Source organism: Anguilla rostrata, chromosome 1, assembly GCF_018555375.3.
Source record: "Anguilla rostrata isolate EN2019 chromosome 1, ASM1855537v3, whole genome shotgun sequence".
Lineage (NCBI taxonomy): Eukaryota > Metazoa > Chordata > Actinopteri > Anguilliformes > Anguillidae > Anguilla > Anguilla rostrata.
Genome location: NC_057933.1, coordinates 26,401,785 through 26,425,370, shown reverse-complemented (window position 1 = coordinate 26,425,370; position 23,586 = coordinate 26,401,785). Strand labels below are relative to the sequence as shown.

Below are 23,586 nucleotides of genomic sequence, written 5' to 3'. Positions count from 1 at the left end.
TTCCAGTTGCACATAATATACCCTACCGTAATTACGCGACATTAGGAGAAAACTGGAGCCGTCATTACCGTAATAGCAGCTAAATAAGCTCAGAGAAAGTTCACGGTCTTCACAATAGAAATCAGTATTCTCGAAATGTTCACTTCTCCATTGTACAAAAGCTAACGTGAGTAAAAACGTTGTATTTAGCTAACATACTGACCAACTTTATAGTAAAGTTGCATTGTGTTTTCAGGAGCACTCTTAGGCACCCGAGTTTGGGGGGAGTTGTTTTTTTTAATAAAATATTGCACATTCTGTAACCCTGCTCTATTTTTGCACAATTATTATTGCAAATGTAAAAAAAATGCACTTAAAAAAAAAAGTAAAGACAAATTTGTCCAACAAATTGTAATCACTCTCCAAGAGTAGGATTGAAGCAAGATTGGAAAATTATTTATTATATATAAATATAAATGTAAATGTAAAATATAAATGCAAATGTTAAAAATACATGTAAATGTAGGATTTTAAATCTTAATATAAAGAAAATATTCTCATTGTTGACACCCCCTATGTACAAGGTCAATTTTTGCTGAATCAGTAGTCGAGGCAAATTAGCTGAAGTCAAATAATGTTTGCAGCTGCAGTTTCAACCAGTTATAAATAAAACAAACTTTAAAATAACATATTTCTGTCCCTGTTATTATTTTTCATGGTGGTTTTGTTGAAAAGTGAAGTTCACATAATTTCCAGCTGCCTAATGACAGTGCCTACTCGCAGTGGATCAATAGACAGTGGGAGAGGAGGTATGTAGTTTGTTTGTTTTTGATAATTTTATTATAAGATGATCTTCACGTGAGAAATGTTACTCAAGCGCTCAAAAACACATTAATACTATGACAGTAACCTAGCTAAGATGCTGCAATGTCATAAAATGTGTTTTCAGATTTTATCAAATCCTTGCTGTACCATTCATCTTTAGCATGTTCACTGGCAAGTGACTCCTGTTGTAGTTTTAAGATTTTGTTTCATAATATGTAATCATTTTGAGTTAAATGTACATTATGCATATAAGCTAATGTTACTTTTTACTCCAAATTATTACATATTTATGAAACAAAAGCTTAAAACTGTAACTGGGTTCATTCACAAATGAACATGCTAATGACGGATGCATCTGCTAAGTAAACCATTGATAAAATACGAAAGCACATTTTCTTTTAACATTGCAGCATTTTAGCTAGAGGTTATTGGCATAAATTTGAAATGTTTATGAGTGCTTGTGTAACACTTCTCACCTGAAGATCACCTCTATGATGTTGAATTCTAAAAGTTCTCAACAAAAACACGTTTCAACGTACAAAAATGCCAAGTTACTCACACATACAAAGTACTGTCTATGAGTCATTGATTAAAAGTTGCAAAAACTTACTCAATAAGCTGCGGAAAATTATGTGAACTTCACTTTTCTACCTGACTACCATGAAAAATAAGAACATGGGCACAAATGTGATTATAGAGTTTGTTTTATTTTATACCTGGCTGCAACTATTAGCCCAGCTGTAAATACTCTTTAGATGACTTAGGCTAATTTGGCAACACTACTGCTGATATTGAAGCAGCTGATTCAGCTGCTGCTAACAGTGTTTTGCGTGGGTGTGGTTGAGATCATCCTCCTCCACGCAAAAACTGACCTTACACATAGGGGGTGCCACTAATTAGCATATTTTCTATACATTTAGCTTTTACATCCTACATTTCTATTTCCATATAACATTTACATTTAACATTTATATTTAAAATTGATATTTAACATTTACTTTTGACATTTTTATTTATGTATAATGTAGAATTTAAAAGTCTTCCTTTAATGCATAACATTACTCTTGGAAAAGCGATTACAGTGTTTTCTATGCATATCTCTAAATGTTTATGTTTGAAAATTGCAGTGCTTTTTTACATTTAACAATGTTAAATGCGCAAAAATTAGGTAGAATTACAGAAATTTCAACATTTTACCAACATCACCCCATATTAGTTTAGCTATATACACTTAACTAAATCATGTTGCCTACATCATCCGAGATTCATATTAGTATTAGGCTATGCACTTTACAAATGACTTCAACCCCAGCCGATACACCTCTATAATGTTAATTATGTAAGTTGCATCTAAAGTAAAACGTGTGAGTTCCTTGCCATTTTTGTACACTGAAAACGTGTTTTGTTGAAATATATATATTTTTTGTACTGGAATTGTTATGAGTAACTGATAATAATAATGCATATAAATGCATGAATCATAAGATAATTAAATCTAGAGAGAGACATGCATACATGCAAACAGACATACATTCTAGCTCAAAGAAAACATAGGCATGGATTCAGTCATTTTTCCTTTACCAGGAATTACAAATTAATAAAAGTATTTGTCATATTTCCAAATGGATTATGGCAAGTGTTTTAAATTTGTTATAATATGCAGGATAGACCTAGTAATAGTTTGTATGTCGGTAGTTATGAAACAATATTATGTGGGGTTTGCGTGTGAGAATACATGTGAGAAATATAAATGAGTTTCCCACAAATACAGCTGTAAAAGCAATAATTTTATTTAATTATTTTTTTGTTACAATTATTAGTTAGCAAGCAAGCTAGCTGCCACACAAGAATGGCGACCACTAAGTTTTTAAAAACATGTTTTGTTGTCTGAAATAGCATTACATGTGCACTTCCTTATATGTCCATTTTGCCTGTGTATCTGAGTATCCTGCAGTTGGCTACTTTCATGAGACTACTTTAATGAGATGTTATTGCTGCATGTAGCTAAATGTCCAATTGGGAGAATTATTGCTTGTGGGACTGGAGTATTTGTGATGACAAAATCAGCAGGCTTTATTGTGTGGTTGTGAGAAGATGTATCTGAATTCTGTGTGATTTCAAGAGGTCAGAAGGTTCTACAATGTCCTTAAGGGCTGACAGTATGTGGTCATTATGGTTATTTCTATCAAAAACCTTGAGAAGTGCCAAACTCTCGGTGCTGTACAAGTATGAAGCATGGTCCACCCAGGCGTAACTTGGCGGATGGCATGGGGTATACCTGCCATCCCAATGGTTGGTAACATAAAGTAACCAAAAGGCCGTACACTTTATGCAATTACAGCAGATAGGCTACTACCACTTTTAATTCTTTCATTTCTTTAACTAAAGTAGCCTACTTTCTGTACTTATTACAAATACGAATATGCAATTTTAACAAATAGCACGTAGTTTTATCTGGAAATCTACTGTTATATCAAATTTAACATGAGCATCATGAAATAAGAGTATCTATCCGCTTTGCATTCTTGCTTGCTTTTTTGTTGTGACCGTCCACCGTCTCTAAGCAACAGTGTACACAAACCATGGCGGAAGACAAGGATTTTGCAGGTAAGGTTAATGTGAGTCACATTCACTTCATTGAAAATTTTCTAAGTAGCACCGATTTTATTTTTTACCTTTAATTCCTCTATATTATCGCTTCCTATCAAACTGTTGAACAGTTTGATTACAAATGATCAGGCTACCTCTAAAGCCAGTGTTAACAACTTAAGATTAGACTACGTTAATGGTGACTAGTCTAGCTCACTAGTAAAATATGGCCACGTTATCGATAAGATATTATTGTCGAACTGAGTAGCTAGGCTACATCTCGTCATATAACAGCATAACATAACTGTTATCTAGACTACTTAAATAAAACAAAGCGCTTGTGGATATGTCCATTGTCGGAATATAAATTTAGGCTATTATGCTGAAAGCAGAAAAAAACCTGGGTGCGCTGAATGAGGCGCTTTTAAAATTGTATTTTCAGGGCTCCCTTCTTATATGATAACCGAAGCTAACCGATATCGTTTTTTGTTTCTTCGTCTTATCCAAATAACCAGGCGTTTAGCATTGAACATTTTTAAAGTGATTTTTGGGACGATGTTTGTTGATGTTGATGATTAAAACCAAACCGTGTCAAACCTAAACATGCCGTAACATGCAGCATGTCGTGGCATGCACATTGAACTGTAACAATAATAAAGCCAATTTAGCCTAACAGGTCAGTTGTCAAGGCATTAATCTAATCAAGACTGCGTGGGTTCAACAATGTCATTTTTGTGAGGCATCTCACGACACGTTGCGGTGGTATATTCCGGCAGATCGTTGCTGTGGTAACGTAGGTCTAGTAGGCTGATACAGTGAGCTCCATAATGTTTGGGGCAAAGACATTTTTTTCTTGATTTGGTTCTGTGCTCCAAAATTTTATATTTGTCATCAAGCAGTAGACGTGTGGTTGAAGTGCCAATTCATCCATCATCTATACCTGCTTATCCTGGGAAGGGTTTCATAGCACTACAAGGTTTGGGAGAAAATTGCTTCACAGGTATTTCTAATTAGTGAGGTGTGTTCAGTTGCAAGACCCCTACAGTTGATGACTGATGAATTCTCACCATTATGGGTCCACCGATCAAGAATTTTCCTGGCCAATTTTTTAAAAGCCAAATTAGCTCTTTTTTAATTTAAAATTTTTAAAGCAACATAAAAGATTTTAAAGATTATTATTTTTATTATTATTATTATTATTATTATTATTATTATTATTATTATTATTATTATCAACAGCATTATTGTGATATTGTTGTCGTAGCCTCACAGCTGCTTCCAGAAGAGTGCATTTTGACAGCTTCACACCATAATCCGCACCGGCACTTTATCTGAGGATTTATAAAAATAAATCTGCAGGTCACTAATGGCGTGTTATGGAGCGAAAACCATTTCTGATCTACAGCCGATCGGCGCACACCTACTCACCATAATGCTGAAAACCCCCAAACACCTGTCCAACAGATCAGACATGCTCTTTAGGTGGTAGACGTAGATGTGTCAGTGACTACTGTCGGCACGCAGCAGAACACTTCTTGAACAGAACTAAAGGCTACACTGCAAGATGCAAACCAGTAGTTAGCTGCAAAAACAGGATGGTTTGCCAAGAAGTACCTAGAAGAGCCTGCTGAATTCTGGAAAAAGATCTTGTGGATAGATGAGACCAAGATTCACTTGAATCGGAGTGATGACAAGAGCAAAGTGTGGAGGCCAAAAAGAACTGCCCAAGATCCAAAGCACCCCCTGTCATCTGTGAAACATGGTGGTGGGGGTGTTATGGTGTAGGCATGTATGGCTGCCAGGTACTGGCTCACTTGTCTTCATTGATGATGTAACTGCTCATAGTTGCAGCAGAATGAATTCTGAAGTGCATTGAAGCATCTTATCTGCTCAAATTCAATGAAATGCCTCCAAACCCACTGGACGGCACTTTATCCTACAGCAAGACAATGATCCTAAATATACTCCTAAAGCAACAAAGCAGATTTTCAAAGACAAAATACTTGACTGGCCACATTTACCTAATCTGAATCCAACTGAACATGCGTTTCATATACTGAAGAGACAACTTAAGGCAACTAGCCCCTGAAACAAGCAGGAGCTAAAGATGGCTGCAGCACAGGCCTGACAGAGCATCACCAGAGAAGATACTCAGCACCTGGTGATGTCTGGTGATGACCATCAAATAAAGATATTGTGGGCAACATCAGGCAGATTCTTCAAACTATGAAGTTATTCCCTGTTTTGGCCACAGGTTACATACCCACCTTTGAACATTCTACTGCAAAATGTAGATATTATTGTCATTGTTTTTGTCGATGCATTAAAATGAAACAAAATTGAGCAATTCTTGAAAAATAACTATTTTGATTTTGTTTTTTAATTTCAGAGGCTGCAGTGTCCGAGGTGCATAAAAAAATCAGTGACGCCTTTAACCTATTTGACGATGAGTCCAATAAGACAGTGGATGTCAGGTGAGGGGAAACAACAAAAAATATTCGATTGACTTTACAATAGTCTGGCCATTAATCAGGCAAAAATAGTTTCACTGCTGTCTCTCCCAGAATGTACCTCAGAAGACTGCAAATATATCGCTCAACAATAACAGCTTCCAGTCAATCATCATAGTGTTTTTTAATTTTGTGAACTGTGCTTTTTATTTTTGATCCGCAGTTATTTGCCTATTACATTTGATTGAATGTCTTGTGCAGTCCCTAGAATGTAAACATTCCAGAACTTACACACTTAGCTGGTAAATATATAACATTACTGTGTCATAAATATAGATTCCATGGAGTGCCATTGTGAATATATAGACTACCCCTTTCTGTCATAGAGAGATCGGTACCATCATACGATCGCTTGGCTGCTTTCCAACTGAGGCAGAACTGCATGAGATCATCACAGAGGTTTGCTCCTCTTCTCTGTTGTTTAGAACTGTATTGAGACCTGCAAAGCTATAATATTTTCTTATCAGGTTTTATGTTGATTATATTTTTGTGTGTTTTTTTTTCTAATTCTGTCTGTAGTTTAAATACAAATAGATGCAAATGTTAAATGGTGACTGTGAGGGAACTCATAGTGTCCTTTGATTCAATACGTAGATGTATGCTTTGCCTATTGCTTTGTTCTAAGCTGTATGTTCTGTGGTCTATTCCTTACTATCAATGCAGTTATTGTTTTCATGGCACTTGGAGGTTAATCATTGACCCTGCCAGTGTTGAATGTTCACTCCTGATGTTGTACTACTTTGTGAGTCGTTCTGGATAAGAGCTTCTGCTAAATACCAAAATGTAATTGCAATGGTTAACATCAGAGCGCTGACGTGATATTACTTTGAGTGCATTCAGATATGCTTGTGATTCCGCTGCTAAGAGATGTAACCTATCTGTCTCCACCTAGATTGAGGAGGAGGAGCTGACAGGATTTATACGCTTTGAGAAATTCCTCCCAGTTATGACCAAGGTGCTGATGGAGCGCAAGTAAGTCATGCAGGTTGACATTATGAAGCATGAACACCTGAGGTACCCTTGAGTGGAATCAGTGTTAGCATAGCATGCTGAAAACACAGGATGAAAAGCAAATATGCAGGGTTAACCCAGGGCAGGGCGCCACCGAAAACTCCTGTTCTTCCATTGGTGGCTCTCTGAACATAGGAACCATTCCCTGGCTCTGATTGGCCAAGGGGGTGCATGCCAGAACAGCACACCTTGCATTCCATTACAGACGTCTTATGTGTTGTGGAAAATTTCTAAAAAACAGACTAGTCTTTTGGATGTCTTCTCTGTATGTTTTTTTCTGTAGTGCATGTTTGTCTTGGTAGAGCAAATATTTCAGCGTAAGACTGAAATGATTTTTTAATTAAAAAAAAAAAAATTGCACCTTTGAGATTCTAGAAATCATTTATGCTTGCATTTTTAACAGGGTTTTCCTCCTCAGTTTTAATAATGTAGAACCTTGCTTTGCAAGTAATTTACCAGGAATGTTGTCATGAAATGGAGATGTTCAGAGTTGAATTTGTTTATTCTCAGTGGGCATTTATTACTTTTTAAAATATTTATTCATCTATCACCCACCCACACATACAGTATCTGAGCCACCGAGCAGCTCCCAGCATGTGTGGGCTGTTATTTCTATGAGGGAAATATCCCAGGGTTGTAAACAGACAATATTCCTATTCAGAAATACAGAAAACTAAGAATGTAAGATTGTTCCATTTTGAGGCTTGATATGGACTACAACACGTAGAAGCGGTATGCAAGAGCCTAACATACTGCGACATCCATGTAGCATTATTCGTCAGTAATTAATCATTGTCACCCAAGTCTTACTAGCCTTGACAAACATTTACTGTACATGAATGCCTTCGGGAGACGCATTTGACCAAAGTGACTTAAAGGCCATTGTGCCAAAACAGCAGCAAGCATAAATAACAAGGGATAATCACAAGCAGCAGAATAGAGAAGACAATAACGCTACATATATTTGGTGCAAATCAAAACAGACACAATCACTGCAAAAGCAAATTAGTACTCAAATACGTGATCTGATATTCACTGTACTCAATGTTACGATAAAAAACAGAAGGAACTGAAATCAAATCAATCAGCTGTAAAAGGAAGTGGACTTTCAAGGCAACACATAAAAACAATTTAAGTGTATTTCCTCTATTTAGCTCCTGTATTGCTTTTCATCGTGTGCAATATTTTTATATTATATTATGTCTGCTTGATACTTGAGATGAGGCGAGTTGCCTGAACTTGACAGTTCGGTCTCAATTTTGAGGAAAACCTGAAACTGGTAGGTTGGGTTTTCTTAGAAACAAGAGGCTGGCAGGTAATCATCTTTCTTTTTTTGTAGTGCTAACCCAGCTGATTATTTACAACCCCTCAGGTTTCTGTGATTTGTGCAGTGAAAGCCAACTACCACTTTGGCCTGTATTCAATCAACATTTGCTCTTAAAACCTGCACTTTTTCTTCACAAACTCAGTTTGGGGAGTTAGTTTCAGTGATTGCTGAATTTGCCAATCTGTGTTTGTTTTAAAAGGAAAAAAGAAAAAAGCTTCTTGTCCAATGTGATGAATGATGGTGATATTCTTCCATTTCTTTTTTTAGAAGCTGTGAGAATCAAATGAGTTGAAAGGTTTTATAGTAAAATACCAGTCAATGAATTGCAAACACAAAAAAGACAAGGAAGGTTAAACCACTTCTGCCCCCTTACCTTAACACATATTCTTATGTCTTCCAGATCAAAGTGAGTACTACAGTGGCAATGAATCAGTATAGAGATTTTATGGTTACGATTGCCATTACAACTTTTTATCAAATTAAAAAATAGCAATAGAAATTCATTTTTAATTTGTGACCATTTTTGTTGCAGTCATACAAGGTCAGAAGATAAAAAAAAAAAACAGAATTAGCTCATTTGTGGAATTAGCATTAGTGTTTAGCGGGGACCTAAATGTCTGGGGCAGGGGATTGCCGGAAACAGACGTATTGCAGCCCATGGGCCTTCGCTGTAGTGGTGCTTTTAAAGACAGCTGCTCAGGGCACAACAGCTGTGCCTGTGTCAGTGTAGAATTTACAACCCTGAGGTCACGTGGGTTAAACAAAACTTAAACTCAAGCACTTCCCCTGAGGTTGTTTTTCAAATGCTGCCTTTTTATCCAATGCAATTCCAGGACCTCTAAACCTTAACCAATAATGGTGGAACTAACCACTGCTAGCCTTCACAGGCCTTTAACAATGTGTTGCAGTGTAAGGCAATACGCCACAGTTTTAATGAACAACCTGGCACTTCTTGTAACAGAGGAGCACAGCCCGAGCATGCCGTGGCATTGCATGAAGCTAAGGTTACCTGCACGCTCACACTTCGTCTTCCTCCCCCATCTCTGGCAGGTTCCGTCCCATCCCAGAGGAGCTTCTTCTCCAGGCCTTCGAGGTGAGTGACACACCGCCTTCGCTGGGAGCGTGCCATCTCCAATCAGATGCTAGCGTCTGGCAACGGAAGACTCTGCCCCTTTAACAATTGGAACACGAGGAGTAGCTGGGTTGGGCTCTGCCTCAGACCTAAAGGAGCTAGCCTGCGCTATTTTTGCGCCGGCGAGGTTAAGGAAACGGCTTCCCTTTCTGCCCTCTGTCTGGCGGGTGGATCCATGTCTGTTTCATTCATTATTGATTACCTAGTGATATTCCACAGCCTGCTATTACCACCGTGTGCTTCACATTAATGCAAGCTCTGTGCTCCTGGGATTATGAGTCCTTTTCAATAATTAGAGACTAAAATGGTCAAGGATTCCAGATAATGTAAACCATATATTTATATTCTTTAAAAATGCCTATTTTCATTTTTTGCTAATCTACTCTAAATTATGGGTAGGAGACCAGGTTGTTTCTCTCTCATGTGGCCTGCAGGGATTTAAGCTTGTATTCCAATTACTGTCCTCCAGGAGCCCCTGTAGGCACTTAAACGACATTGTCAAGTGACTAATTATATAATTGAGTAGCTAATTGTGACATTTGTAAAAACAATTAATTGGCTTCATACAGGGAGCGTGCAAATAAGGAAAGTGAATATAGATCACACATCAAGTACATGCACTACAAAAAGTGTGTCTTTGAGCAAACAAGTGCAACAGTATCCACCTGGTACACTGCACACAGATTTTTTTATTTATTTTGTAGTTTAACAATAAATCATGCAAAGTCAGGACTGTTCTAATGTGTTGTAAGTAGCCATCATTCAGTTTATGGTGGTGTTGTTGATGGTTATAGTAGGGACTCTAACATATGTAATTTTGTTTTCCAGAAAATATATTTTTTAACCAGTTGATTTCATTATCAGGTGTTATACGACTGTGCAGCTCCTGATAATGTTATCAGGTTTTGTAGAAAACTGAATTGTGTACGAATGGAATGTTTTGCATATTATTACAGGATAATATCATTTTTGATTATAATTATTTTTGTATGTATTTCTCTCTGAACGCTAGGTCTTAGATCAGGAGAAAAAAGGTTACTTGGAACCAGAAGAGCTTAAAAAATTCATGACCCAGGAAGGTATGTGCACACAAACATACCCTCAGGTTTACCTGCAATTTACACCTGTAACCTATGAGGTTATCCATTCAATGCCTGCACAAACACCTGTTTATTTGGCCTTGATGGATTTTGGCGCCCACCTGTGGAGATAAAAAATAATTTCCCTTACACTGATCATTTCATATACAGTATATTTATTTGTGTTCTTGTGACCATACACTAGTTTTCTGATAAAAATTAACTAGCGTGACAATTTGAATATGTGGACACACAGTAAATGCAATCAGGAAAGGCTGATTCATAAATACAGTGCTTGTTATATTCAAACTGAGTTTTATTGTAATGCACCACATGCGTCTGAACAAATGCATGGAGCTTTCCAGGTTTATAGATGTGCTTAAAAAAGAAAAATCTGTGTGTGATAAAATGTTTGGCCTCTCATTGATGTATTGTATATCTTACATCAATAAGGCTCTAGGAGCCTGGTCGACAGAATAGAATTTTAAAGGTAAACGGGTCCATAAATCTGCGCAGGAAAGGGATTTTATTTTTAATTTATAGTTTATAATACCTTTTTTTTCCTTGTATGACAGTTATATTCCGTTTACTCATCATTATCAGATTTTGTGAGACAAGTAAGGATAAAAATGTTCTTTGTCAGAGTCAGTGTAGTCTACTGGTTGATTCAACACTGAAAATTTGTCACATCCTGTTAAACATGCATCAGTAAGCCTGTACTGATGGAGCTATCAGATGTTGTCAATGGGTGGGTTTTAGATGCAAATGTACCTCAATGGGAGGAGCATACATTTGATTTAAGCAACTCCATCCTCTCTAAACCAATGGTGGCTGACAAAGGAAAAAAAATTCAAACAAACAAAAATGCTTAAGGTTGCACAGAACAAGGCAGGGTCAGGTATTCAGCACGAAAAATAGCTATTGTCAGATAAAACTGTGATGTTCTCATGGAAATGTGACTCAAATGTTATGTATCTAACTGAACTTAGATTAAATCTAAACTGGCAACAGAGTCTGCATTAATTTTTGTAAGAAAAAGGCAAATGTCATTAATACATATCTAAACATGCCAGCAACTTTTATCTGTTAAAGCCATACATTATTCTTGATTGTGAATATTTTGTCGCCATTGTAGAATTTTGTGTTAACATTTTGACATTGTTGCTGTCGCCTTCCACAAAAGGACATGTGATTGTTCCCACCAGCTGACATTTTACCCTTGATTTTTGTTGGTTTACCCTGCCCTTGTCACCTCAGCATAAGCAGGGCTGTTCTTTTGAGTCCTATGGGCACCTACTGACTCTCTTTCATGAACTAGTCAGAATACTTGAAGGCAATCGGTATCAATTCTGAAACAATTTGTGAGCAATTAGTAATACCTGACAGCTCCTCCTATCTAGGAATTGAAGAAGCCTCACTCTCCCTGTGCTGTTGTTTTATAAAACATTGCATAGACGCAGGTTTGAAGGGCCAGTTCTGTGAAACCTTGCCCTGACCCCTTCTCCATGGCTCCACCCCACAGGAGAGCCCTTCTCCCACGACGAGATGGAGGAAATGCTGTCGGCTGCGGTGGATCCCGACAAGAACGTCGTCTTCTACAAGGACTTTGTGGCCATGATGACCGTCAGAGACCAGTGATGATTGCCAGCACCCCCCTCCCCCCTCACCCATGAAAACAAAGGGGAAAAAGACATAGCCAAAAGAGACAGCCAACCTCCCTTTCTCCCCTGTACTCCAGACCTGTGTCCAGCATGACACGGTGCACGTTGATATTCATACGTTTACCCCAATGGGGTTGCTCATGGCCTTTTGTCCGATGTACACATAAAGATTTGATAAGTGCTGCCTGTATGCAATACTGATGCTCCCTCAGCAATCTTTTGCTGCATGATGGCCTTTCAGTGAAAGCAGGTCTTTGTCAGATGAGTGGCACTTGGCCTGAAATGTCTTATAATAAAAGTTCCTGAGGGCATCTATGGAGTACCTACACTATACATTTTCATTTGCACCAGTAGAGAGCGAGCTCAAATAGCCAGAGCAATGTACATGTTTCTCAGAGTTCACTTAGGTGTGGTTGTCATTATAAAAAGTGCAGTGACAGCCTTATGTAAAAGAAAAGGCTAAGGCATCCCTAAACTGCTTTTAGACACTAATGACATTTAAAAACATGAACAGAAACACTAGAACCAAAGTATGGGATTTGTTAAGGTCCTTCTTTATCCTTTAGTTTCTTTTACACATTTATGATTAAAAATATATTTTTTATGTTTTATGTGTTGCCAAATACTTTTTATATAAAGAGCCTCTTGTTCAACCTGGATTGGAAAATTTAGATGTTTTGTTTACTCATTTGTCATTCTTGTGTTTAGCTGTTCTGCAAAAATAAATGCTTAAAATGAATTATTTTATACCTTTTGACTATGTTGTTTGGTACATTCATGGTTTGGTTCATTAATATTTTAATAAAGTGTATTTGCTTTAGTGTGGAATTTATTGTGTATGGATGCACACTTTTCAGAGAAATATTAACTTGGAGATAGATTTGCTCTGCAAGTTCCCATGTACCTTGAAAACACATTAGCAACACCACATCTTCTTCAGTTCTTCAACAACACTGAAATAGAAAACATGTATTTTAAATATGTCAAATAAATAATAAAGTGGTAGTTTGCGGATATGATTATCTATTATATACAACCACATTTTATAATAGTCTGTTTGAGTTGGCTGTATCCACACTACACATAGCAGGATCTGTGGGAGCAGGTGACTGCCAGATGTCAGCCGAACTTTGTCGTCTTTTGAGTTCACTGCTAACTTTTGCTAGCTAGCAGGTCATTGTTAGTTATCTAGGCAAACAAGCCACTTACTACTGTTAGTATCTCTCAAACGTGTTCTCTCCCACCAATTATGTTTGTGTTGGATGGTTCAAAACAAGATGTACAGCTAAAATTAGACAGCAAAAAACTAACCCCTGCCGATTTCATATTTACATTGACAATTGTTTACATTTCAGTTGCTAAAAAGATCCTTCTGAATATCGCTGGTCATCTTCAAGAAGTAAAAAAATATCAGTACAACGTACCATCTGTCCATTTCCGAATAGGGAATAAGGCGGGGGATGCCCCCATACCTATGGACACAGAGGGTTTGGCACTTTTCAAGGTTTCCTACAAAAATAACCAGCCATTCAGTCAATAAAGGGTCACCATCTTTGTGTGGAAGCTAGCTTGCTTGATAACTAATAATTGACAAAAAATAAGACTATTGTTTTTACAGCTGTATTTGTAGAAAACTCATTAATTCTGAAATGCATTCTCACACGCAGACCCCACATAATATCTTTTTATTTCTTGGGATGTGTAACACTGCCGCACTTTAAACAGTTTTGCTTTTGGCATTTTGTCTGATAGTCCACATATTACAGTTTAAAATATGATGCGTTACGATTAATTCCCTACTAAACACAGGACGGTGGCTGAAAAATAGCAATGATGTAAAAAAAAAAAAATGAAGTCACCCTTAATCATTTTGCCAAAGGAAGTTGGTGTTCTGCCAGTCATGTTTTAACCCAAACAGGGAAGGAAAAAAGGTGTAAAAAAAAGTGACAATGGTCAATTGCTGCAGTGTTTTTAGTGTTAACTGCTTTTTAACTTGGCTACTGTAGCTACCTTGCAAACACCATGTTTTAAAATTAATGTTAGCTAGGTTGATACTAGCAGACTCTAGGCGCACCTTTAAAAGTATTGAAATAAAAATGAGGCCAAGTTATAACAAACAATATTGGCTATCTCTGCTCACACAAATAAAACAAACTCTATTCCAAATCAATGCTACCCAGTGTTTCCTAAATTATTTAATGTAACTTGGCTCTGTGTTTTTTCATATTTCAACTTAGTGTCATAGATTTTGCAAGTTTAATTAATGACTTTAATTAATAGACAATTCTTTGTATGAATGCCTTGTATGAAACCCTAGACAGAATTCAGCAAAACATAAAGTTGATTGTAAAATATCTAAACGAACAGCTCAAGCATGACTTATGTCCTTGAAAATAAGTAATTAAAAATAACTGAAATAATTCAAATTGCGCAAATTTAGAGACAGATCCAAAACTTGCGTGTCTTTGCTAAACCACTTCTCTTCTGTTATAGAAGGACGCATAACCCTGAAGATAAACTTGTCCAAAAAGTCTGCAATACAAAGGGTCCAGCCAACCATTATCTAACCTGCTTGTTCCTGTGGCCTGTATCACAAAGCAGGATTACTGTGTTAGCTGGATAACTGCGCTAAGCAAAACCCGGAACAGCTATTTTTACTTATTCCATATTCCAGATTTGGGAGGGCTCCGGGCTTTTCTCAGTCAAGCTATTCAGCTAACTCAGCAATCCTGCTTCAGGGTGGGGGGCTGGAGCCTAGCCCAGTGTGCGTTGGGCCAGAGGCAGGAATACACCCTGGAAATCCATGGCAGGGCACACACGCCATTCATTCACAAGCTGTGTTCAAAGCAGCTGTGTTGCCTACTATTGAGTGTAGCAGTTGTAATTGTGATTGTGTTTCAAATTAGCGTAACGTACATGTTTTTGGACTATGAGAAGAAACCGGATTACCCGGAGGAAACCCATGCGCACACAGGGAGAACATGGTAAATGGTAATGGTAAATGGACTGCATTTATATAGCGCTTTTATCCAAAGCGCTTTACAATTGATGCCTCGCATTCACCAGAGCAATTAGGGGTTAGGTGTCTTGCTCAGGGACACTTCGATATGCCCAGGGCGGGGGATCGAACCGGCGACCCTCCGACTGCCAGACAACCGCTCTTACCTCCTGAGCTATGTCGCCCCTGGAAACATGCAATGCAAGCTCCACATAGAATGGATCCCGGCCAGGATTCCAGTGAGACCTTCTTGTTGTGAAGCGACATTGCTGCTAGATGCTTTAATGATAATAGAATAGATACTACTTTTTTGTGCTCACATGGATTGGGATCAAATTTCCCTGTTGGATACCTAGGCCTACTTTTAAAATATGCCCAGAAATATATGGGTACAAATGGTGATATGCATTTTGTGCTATTACAATTATAAATGAAAAAAAAAAAAATTATATGTGAAAAAATTAACAGTGTATTGTGCCTGCTTGGGGAGGAATTTGTATTAATTTGTATTACTATTCTTGCTATCATTTTTTATTGTGGTGTTATAGAATTTTTAAAACAGAAACCATACGATGGTAACTTAAACCTCGTTAAACCTATTGAGCAATAAACTGTAAGAACTATGATATCAAACTACAAAATTTGCAACACAAACATGTTTAGGCCTCTCAACTGTTGCCCACAGAGGACAAGGGAGAAATTTAGCTGAAAAAAACGGCTTCAACCATTTCTCGCCCACGCCAACCAACGACGACAGGTGGCGCTACTTGACTGCGCAAACACACAACTTCTGCGAACATATGACTGTCTAAATCTTCAACGTGAAAGTGTAATTCACACCAGTGTTTTATACCAGCATTGACCTTAACCCTCCTGTTCTGTTCATTTTTTAGGTACAGCAAAAATGTTCCCGGGTCAATCCCCATACAGGGGGGGTTTGCAAATACATGAAATGAACCATTTTCATTTAAAATGTTGATTACACTAATTAAGGCCAGTAGAAGAAGTTTCATACTGAAAAAATAATTTTAAGTATTTTTCCTAGATTTTCAAACTTTAAAAAGGGTCAATTTGACCCGCAACATAACAGGAGGGTTAAAATAATTTGAATCCCTGTAATATATGACACATATGCGAGGCATACAGTGTATTAAGTAAAGGTAAAATTCGTTTTTCTTGTGAAAACTGAGCAGAGTATTCGATGAGGATTCTATAAACAAAAATAATAACAGAATTAATACATTTGAGTTGAGTCAAATTAATACATTTGAATCAATATGAAATACATGATATATATATATATATATATATATAACCACAAATAGTGCCTTTAACAATACTTCACGATTGCCCCTGATATAATTTCACTAACACACAGCCTATACGGTTTAAAACCATTTGCCTAGCATCAATGCCAGCCCAACTCTAGCCAGTAGGTGCTTCGAAGTACAGTAGTTTCATACAGAAAAACGACTCCCACTTGTCACTCATTTAGCCATTGGTATTCTATTGGCTGTATCGTGAGGAGGGGGAGAAACAAGAATCCACCCATAGGCAGTTCTGCGCGTTTTCGGGTTCCCTTTCCTGCGATATGCGAAGTCTTACTTACCAAAGGGGGGACTGCACTGGGAGCGGCAGTGGATAGCAGCGCCACTGCGAGCTTAGTGCCACAGACAGTCCGACTGTCTCTTTTAATCGTTGTGCGCACTCTACAGTTTTGCAACAGCACCACCGCATCGCTTGTTGCCTCGCACAGTTCCAGGGATTGTGATCTTGGGGAGATGGCCGAATTCAGACAGACCTTATCGTCTTTAATTACTGCCTGCTTGCATTGTGGATTTTAAAAGTCGGTAGTATCACCAGGGCAGCGTGGCTCTTATCCATGCTTGGAAATTCGCGGAACCAGCGCAAGTGGAATTACGCTCTGAACCACATTTATTGTTATTACTATTTTACTTTTTGTGCCGTGGTGCTCAGTTGGATGCAGATTCTGCACAGTATTACACCGCGATCAAGCAGTGAAGGGAGAGTTGTGTGGTTGACTGAAGCCGTTTTTGTTGGATGTAAAACAATAAAGGTTTAATTTCTCCCCTCTCCCCTTCCCTAACCTTCAATATGACTTCTCTTTCTGGGAATAAAGACAGAGTGACCACCAGAAGCCGCAAATACGGGGTATGTTGGATGATGATGATGATGATGATGATGATGATAATAATAATAATAATAATAATAATAATAATAATAATAATAATAATAATAAAACTCAGCATGTCCTAGGTTTCTACGAGCTACTCTGATTTTGTTTTGGGTCTAAAACCGCTAATGACTGCGGCGAAGTGTTTGCATGTATTAAACATAATCACTCAAGGCTGTATATCTAATATGACTTTTAATTTCAACTTGTGCCAATTGGAATGATTTAGACAATTGCGCGTTCATACCGAGGGGCAATACTTATTTTTATTTTGTCACTGAGACGCAATATAACCTGAATTTAAGAGTCACGTCTTATCCATATGACATGTAGTATATGCACCGAATTGTTCGTTTAAAAACCATCGTGTGTTTCTTTCCGACAGATCACAGATACTTCTCCCACCAAATCAGCCTCATTTTCTCCGGAGACATGGTACCGTAAAGCTTACGAAGAGTCCCGGGCCGGTAGCCGCCCCGCCCCCGAGGGTGCAGGATCCATGCCGGGTTCGTCTGGAACACCATCCCCTGGATCTGGCACATCCTCTCCTGGCTCATTTTCTGGCTCCCCTGGCACCACATCCCCGGGAATCCTTACGGGCTCTCCGGGTTCTCTGGGCGGTTCCCCTGGATTCGGCACTGGATCACCTGGTTCTGGCAGCGGGAGCTCACCAGGGTCTGACCGAGGAGTTTGGTGCGAGAACTGTAACGCGCGGCTTGTGGAGCTGAAGAGGCAAGCGCTGAAACTGCTCATTCCTGGACCCCTCTCCAACAAGGTATGCATGACTGGTTACTACATATCTGGCTGTTTTGCGCATTGACTGTACTATGAAAAGTGTCAGCAAGAATGTCCTGATATCATATGTGTTTCGGAAGGGATTAATGTTTATTAAGCAAACTTACTCGAAAGCAATGGACAAATGGGATTGAGAATCGTATAGAATAATGTAACACATGGAAAATGACAGGTCGTTGATGCACTTGCAAGTACAATATCCGGATGTCCATCAGATGTAAAGGATAAGCTGGTTTAGAACCTGTTTCCATGTGATTTACAGTGATTAGATCTGCTCGTCATATAGGCTACATGTTCATATTACGACTGAACTGAAGGTTATCTTTCACGTGGATAAGCAGTTTTGCAATTTTTTTTATCGATTTACATTGTTTTGGTATGGTTGGACACATACTTTCTAGATTTTGACATTAATACCAAAAGTCCACATTTCTCTTACTAGAAAGTGGACTGATTTACTTTCCAAAAACCCAATATGCAAACTAAATATATGGCTTTAAAAGAGTAAAGGCTGAGTTTCACAAGGGTCATAAGTCTTTCGTTTCATGGGAAAAAGCAACGCAATGATGGACAATGGCACGGCACTACACCTGGACCGTAAAAATATTCAAAATCTGGCATCAGAAGCGGTCTGTACTGACTGACGTCTGTCCTTTTCGCACCGTTAGGCTATGTAGATTTGGTATCATTATTTAAGGCAATAATCCTGCTCCAATTTAAAGCAGTAGATGCAAGGGCATTAAGTTATTGGAGTATTACCACTAACCAAATTAATATAAATTACATTTAGTTGAATTATTTTTCGGTATTTGTATACTAATATTTTTAACCGGGGCAGATAACATGTTTTCTCTGTTTCGTGCTGATGCATTACATTTGCTTCATACTTGATTAAGGTTTTCCTAAAATTCAAAGAGATACCGTATTGTTCTATTGATTTGAAGGTGCTTTGGGTTGATAAAGCTCAATCACCTCCCTTCGGAACGGCGAAACATGATTACTGTTTTGTTTGCATTTACTTAACGAAAAGCATATTCGTTTTACAATGTGGTGGATGAAAGCAATTTTACACAATTTTCCTAACACGCTGCAGATCATATTCCACGCTGCCAAGTCCCCTATTGCTTTGCCAAGGGTCAGGCATAGCGAATATAACCAGGGGCGTGTAGTTAATTGGTAACAAATCAGTGCATTCTGAGCTGCGTTGCGCACACAGACTGTGCAGCGAAGTCTGTGTGGAAAAAAGCGACGCATTACGAGGTTTTCAGTGCTGTAGCTGCTTGAAAATAAGGGGTAATAAAAAAACGTCGTTAAAACGCCGAGGGGGAGGGGGCGCTCCCTATAATGGAATTCCAGTCCTGGGAGCTCTTTACCATTCTTCGCTCTGTGCGTTTGTATTATTTTTACTGGAACAGTTTCCCTTTCTGTGTGTATTCTATGATGACACATTAATTTTAAACATGTACAATGATTAATACATATGCACTAACAGGACTGTGAATATGAATAACTATATGTATTTTAAACTGAGAAATTCACGTTTTTTATGCATTTGCGAAGGATTGAGCAACCTGTATGATTCTCGGATCGATCTGGTTCCACTAAAACGCAGTTTTTTTTATTAGTAACTGTCACTTTTAAAGATACATTGTTCTGGTGTTTTTCTGCTTACTAATGTGTGATTATCGGTAGTCGACACCGTAGTGAGGCGTAATAGGCTATATTTCAGTGAGCGTCTGCCACTTGTGTACCTGCATGACAGCGGACACACCACAGAATTAACAGCATCAAGGTGTTTTGCTTTGTGCCGACTGGACCTAGACGGGTTTCAGAAAAGTTAGTCAGTCTGAAGACAGGGGGCACTGTTTTTCAGCATACGCTGCGTTGCTCCTCATTAGTAAGCTCTCCCAGGATTTATAACTTGAGGTCCATTACAGAGCCATTTTCAGTTACAAGGTACTTACTCAACTAGTTCACTCCACGAATAATTTTATTTGTTTCTCTCTTTATTCATAAATCAGAGGGACAACCCTGCATGTGTTTTATGTAAGCGTGTTTTACTTTTATTTCCAAAGCAGTGATTAACTTGGCACTCCCCTGAAGACATTGCATTTTTACAATATTGTTTTTTCAATAATGTTATTTAACATTTTTTCAATGCCTTTACCCCATTTTCTCCAAGTTTGTAATGTCAACCCATATTCATTGCCAGTGCCCATGACTGCAAGCTCTGTTATTGATTTGGAAGACAAACATGCGCTCCCCTCCCCCACCCAAAGTCAGATGTTGTGATGTCCTGTATTTTCCTTTAAATTAATTATTCATGATGGATTGACAATACTAAGAAGCTGTCTGAATGCTTAGTTTAAAAAATAACGATTATAATCAGGGATTGGTGAATCTCTCTGATTGGGTTGGAAGGGACGACTTTTAATTGGAGCCCTGGCTGATTGGCATGTGGCAAAAGAGAGGTTCTTCCCAAAGACGAACAGAGAATGATAGCAGATAACAAGAACGATAGAAGATGGAGAGGAGATGAGAGGCAGAGTTTGCAATGCAGAACATCAGATGGAAAGGCAGGAGGGCATACACAAGTGTGATTGCTGAACCGAGTGGAGCCAGACCGACCTGACTCCCACAAAACTCTATTTAATCTGAACCGCACGGCCTCTATGCACGGTGTAGGGTCTACCAGCGTCCGGAATTCAGCCCCAGGAATACATCACCGCCATTCCATGAGAAAATTGGTCAACTTAGGCTTAGTTGATGGAAATGGAAAACCCTGTGCCAGTTGCCTTTCCAGAATGTGGCATATGGATAGTAATGTCAGGTTCTTGAGACCACTGGGTGACTACTCATGCTCTGTGGACAGCAGCATCACCAGCTTGAAGGACACCCCTCTTTGAAGGAAATAATTTATTTAACATGGTATGAAAATGGTTCCTCGGTACCATTAAATAATGATGGACATTGCCTTCTGAGCATGAGCACACCCATCTAGTCCATGTTCACTTATATACCATAGAGCTTATTCCTAAACTTCAGGCCTTGTTTCATGTTTGCTGACGCACTTCTCCGCCATGCAGATGTGGCTGCATAATTCTACAGTTCCTCAGTACAATTCCCTTAGGAGACAGCTGTATGGTAATGGAGCAGAAACATATGTGTGATGTTGATATTTGCACAAGGTAGCTGACTCAGAATGAATATTTGCTGGCAAGTGCCGAAGCCGCGATGCGGCTTGCTTTCCTTTCTGACGCCAAAGCGGTAGACATTTTGTGTGAAGGGGTGAGTCAGCTCAGGCTTTTAAAGGTTGAATGCTGTGTGTCTCCTGCAAGAACCTCAAGCTTCTATCACAATTGAGACATAAACAATCCCATTTCCTGTTGTGATGAAACCAAGTGAGTAAATGTATTTCTGTTGAACACAGTGAGCAAAGGTAATAGCACCTGACTGTGGTTATTATGGTGGTCAGTAAGAGGCCTGGTTTGTGCCTCCAGGTCATTGCAGCACCTTAAAAACAACTCTCTCAGGAAGGGGCAGGTTTTTATCAACAGATGTCTTTGCACTCCACCTCTTCTTTCCTAATTGAAGATACACATTCCATATTTTTGTATTTCAGCTTGGCCAGCTTGGATTAATTTGGTGACAGTGGTGTTAGAAATGTGGGTTAAGGTGGGATTAATATAATTATTTGTTTCATGCTGAAATATCTGAATATATCCAGACAAATATATCCAAAAAGCACCTTATTGAGAGGGGTCAGTCTCCAGACTGTGCTTCAGCACTCTGACTGACAGGAATAGGTTTTATCGGGCACAGCATCAGACAGATAATGTTTTGACCATCCGGATCTTGATTAGAAAATAAACTACATTGTCAAAGCACAATAATGCAAGTTCTTATTTGGCACCTGCTGTGGTGTGCCAGTCTATTCTGATTCACCAAAAGCATGAACACAATCTGGATTATTATGTACTAGGAATAACCCCTCTGTGACTTTGCCATCAACAAGGGAATGCTTCCCTGCAACATTGCCATTTCCTTCTCAAATGCTTGTATGGTGCAACTCTGAAAGCCGTTCATAATGAAGAAAAGGATGGCAACAGTTGTGGCCCATCCATTCAAACAGCTGGACTGAAGAAGTAGGGAGATTCTGAGGTTCCAGAAGATTCCTCCGAGGAATCATGTTACCAGCCACAACAAATCACTCAAGGTCAGCCACCTAGACCGCTACAAGGTCGACAGGAATTATTGAGCAGCTCAAAAAAACAGCGACAATCTGAACACTCATTCACACAATTAAACAGAATTTGCACGGAGTGGTGCATGACGGTAGGCATTCAGCCTGACAGCCAGACCTGAGTCCCCCGAGGAACCAATTCCCCAATCTGCTGGGAAAAAACTGAAGGGAATTGTCACACGTTCCCACGCCCAGGCTTTGGACCCGAGCCCCTCTTTTGTAAACGCACCGCACCTCCGTAACGTGAGTGATGTATATTCCGCATACATATTTCACATTCGTTCGCTCCTTACGTCTCTTGAGGAAAGGCATTATCATATAAAGAGGTCGCTTCATCAATACCGAGCTGAGAAGGGGAGGGGGGGAGGGGGGTTTGATGGGGGAAAAAAGGTTTTGGCTTACGACGGCTGAATTCTGAGCCCCTCCTGATTTAGATGCGTTTGCTGCTGACACGCTGTTTTGGAGTTCTCTGTCCTTGCGCTGTGTTGCCACGGCACCGGGCAGGGCTTTGCACTGTGTTGTGGCACAAAGCTGGATTTTCTACATGAGGAAGGATGAAAAAGGTGGAGATCAGGCCCCCCACAAATATAAAGAAAACGTTTTATTGTCTTATTGTCAGAAAAGCACGAAGAGAAGCAGAGTACATTTTTTTCATTTTCATATGGAACAACAGCCAGTAGAAAAAAGCACAAAAACTGCAACACAGCTCTAGACAGCTATATTGAAAAAAAATAAGTAGATATGAAAAAAGGTATAATATACTGCATATACTACAATATGACTTTATGGCAATGTACACATATATTCACACCCATGCACATCTATACATATATACAGTACATTTATAGCACATATATATTACATATAAATATATAGGCACATGCATAAGTGTAAACTGTAAATACACAAATTCATGCACATACAGTACATTAAGGCTGTCAAAAGTGCCATGAAATTGAGTTTGAATATTAGCTTTTGTACTTAGTTAGAGTTTGAATATATATTCAAATATCATTTGCCTATAATTCACAAAATCTCTATGGCCTGCCAACCATTTTCTGCTGATCATAGATATTTGTCCTTTCCTGTAGTCAGAATATAAGTTATTGTATTAACACTTTGCTTTGTCAAAAACGTAAAACCCATAGTATCGTTTTCACTTGGGTAAAATTGCCATTACCTTAGATCTGCGAAAAGTTGCATAGTAATGGTGTTTCGCCAGTGTACTTCAGTACTTCATGCC

The 23,586-nt window shown here is 38.7% G+C and overlaps 2 protein-coding genes across 2 annotated transcripts in view; both read left to right on the top strand.

Annotated features, from left to right (window-relative positions):
* The first annotated feature begins 3,181 nt into the window (after positions 1-3,181).
* Positions 3,182-12,855, top strand: efcab2 (EF-hand calcium binding domain 2). The gene is made up of 7 exons (XM_064332220.1): positions 3,182-3,411; positions 5,783-5,867; positions 6,230-6,302; positions 6,796-6,875; positions 9,292-9,334; positions 10,386-10,452; positions 11,975-12,855. Exons 1-7 carry the CDS (start codon positions 3,387-3,389, stop codon positions 12,088-12,090), a joined length of 489 nt encoding a protein of 162 aa, XP_064188290.1. The 5' UTR covers positions 3,182-3,386; the 3' UTR covers positions 12,091-12,855.
* Positions 12,856-16,577: 3,722 nt separating this feature from the next.
* The window catches only part of kif26ba (kinesin family member 26Ba), a 119,032-nt gene continuing 112,023 nt past the window's right edge, over positions 16,578-23,586 (top strand). The window contains exons 1-2 of the mRNA XM_064332164.1: positions 16,578-17,283; positions 17,691-18,080. Of these exons, the coding sequence (XP_064188234.1) occupies positions 17,227-17,283; positions 17,691-18,080 (447 nt within the window). The 5' untranslated portion in view covers positions 16,578-17,226. The remainder of the gene's footprint in view (positions 17,284-17,690; positions 18,081-23,586) is intronic.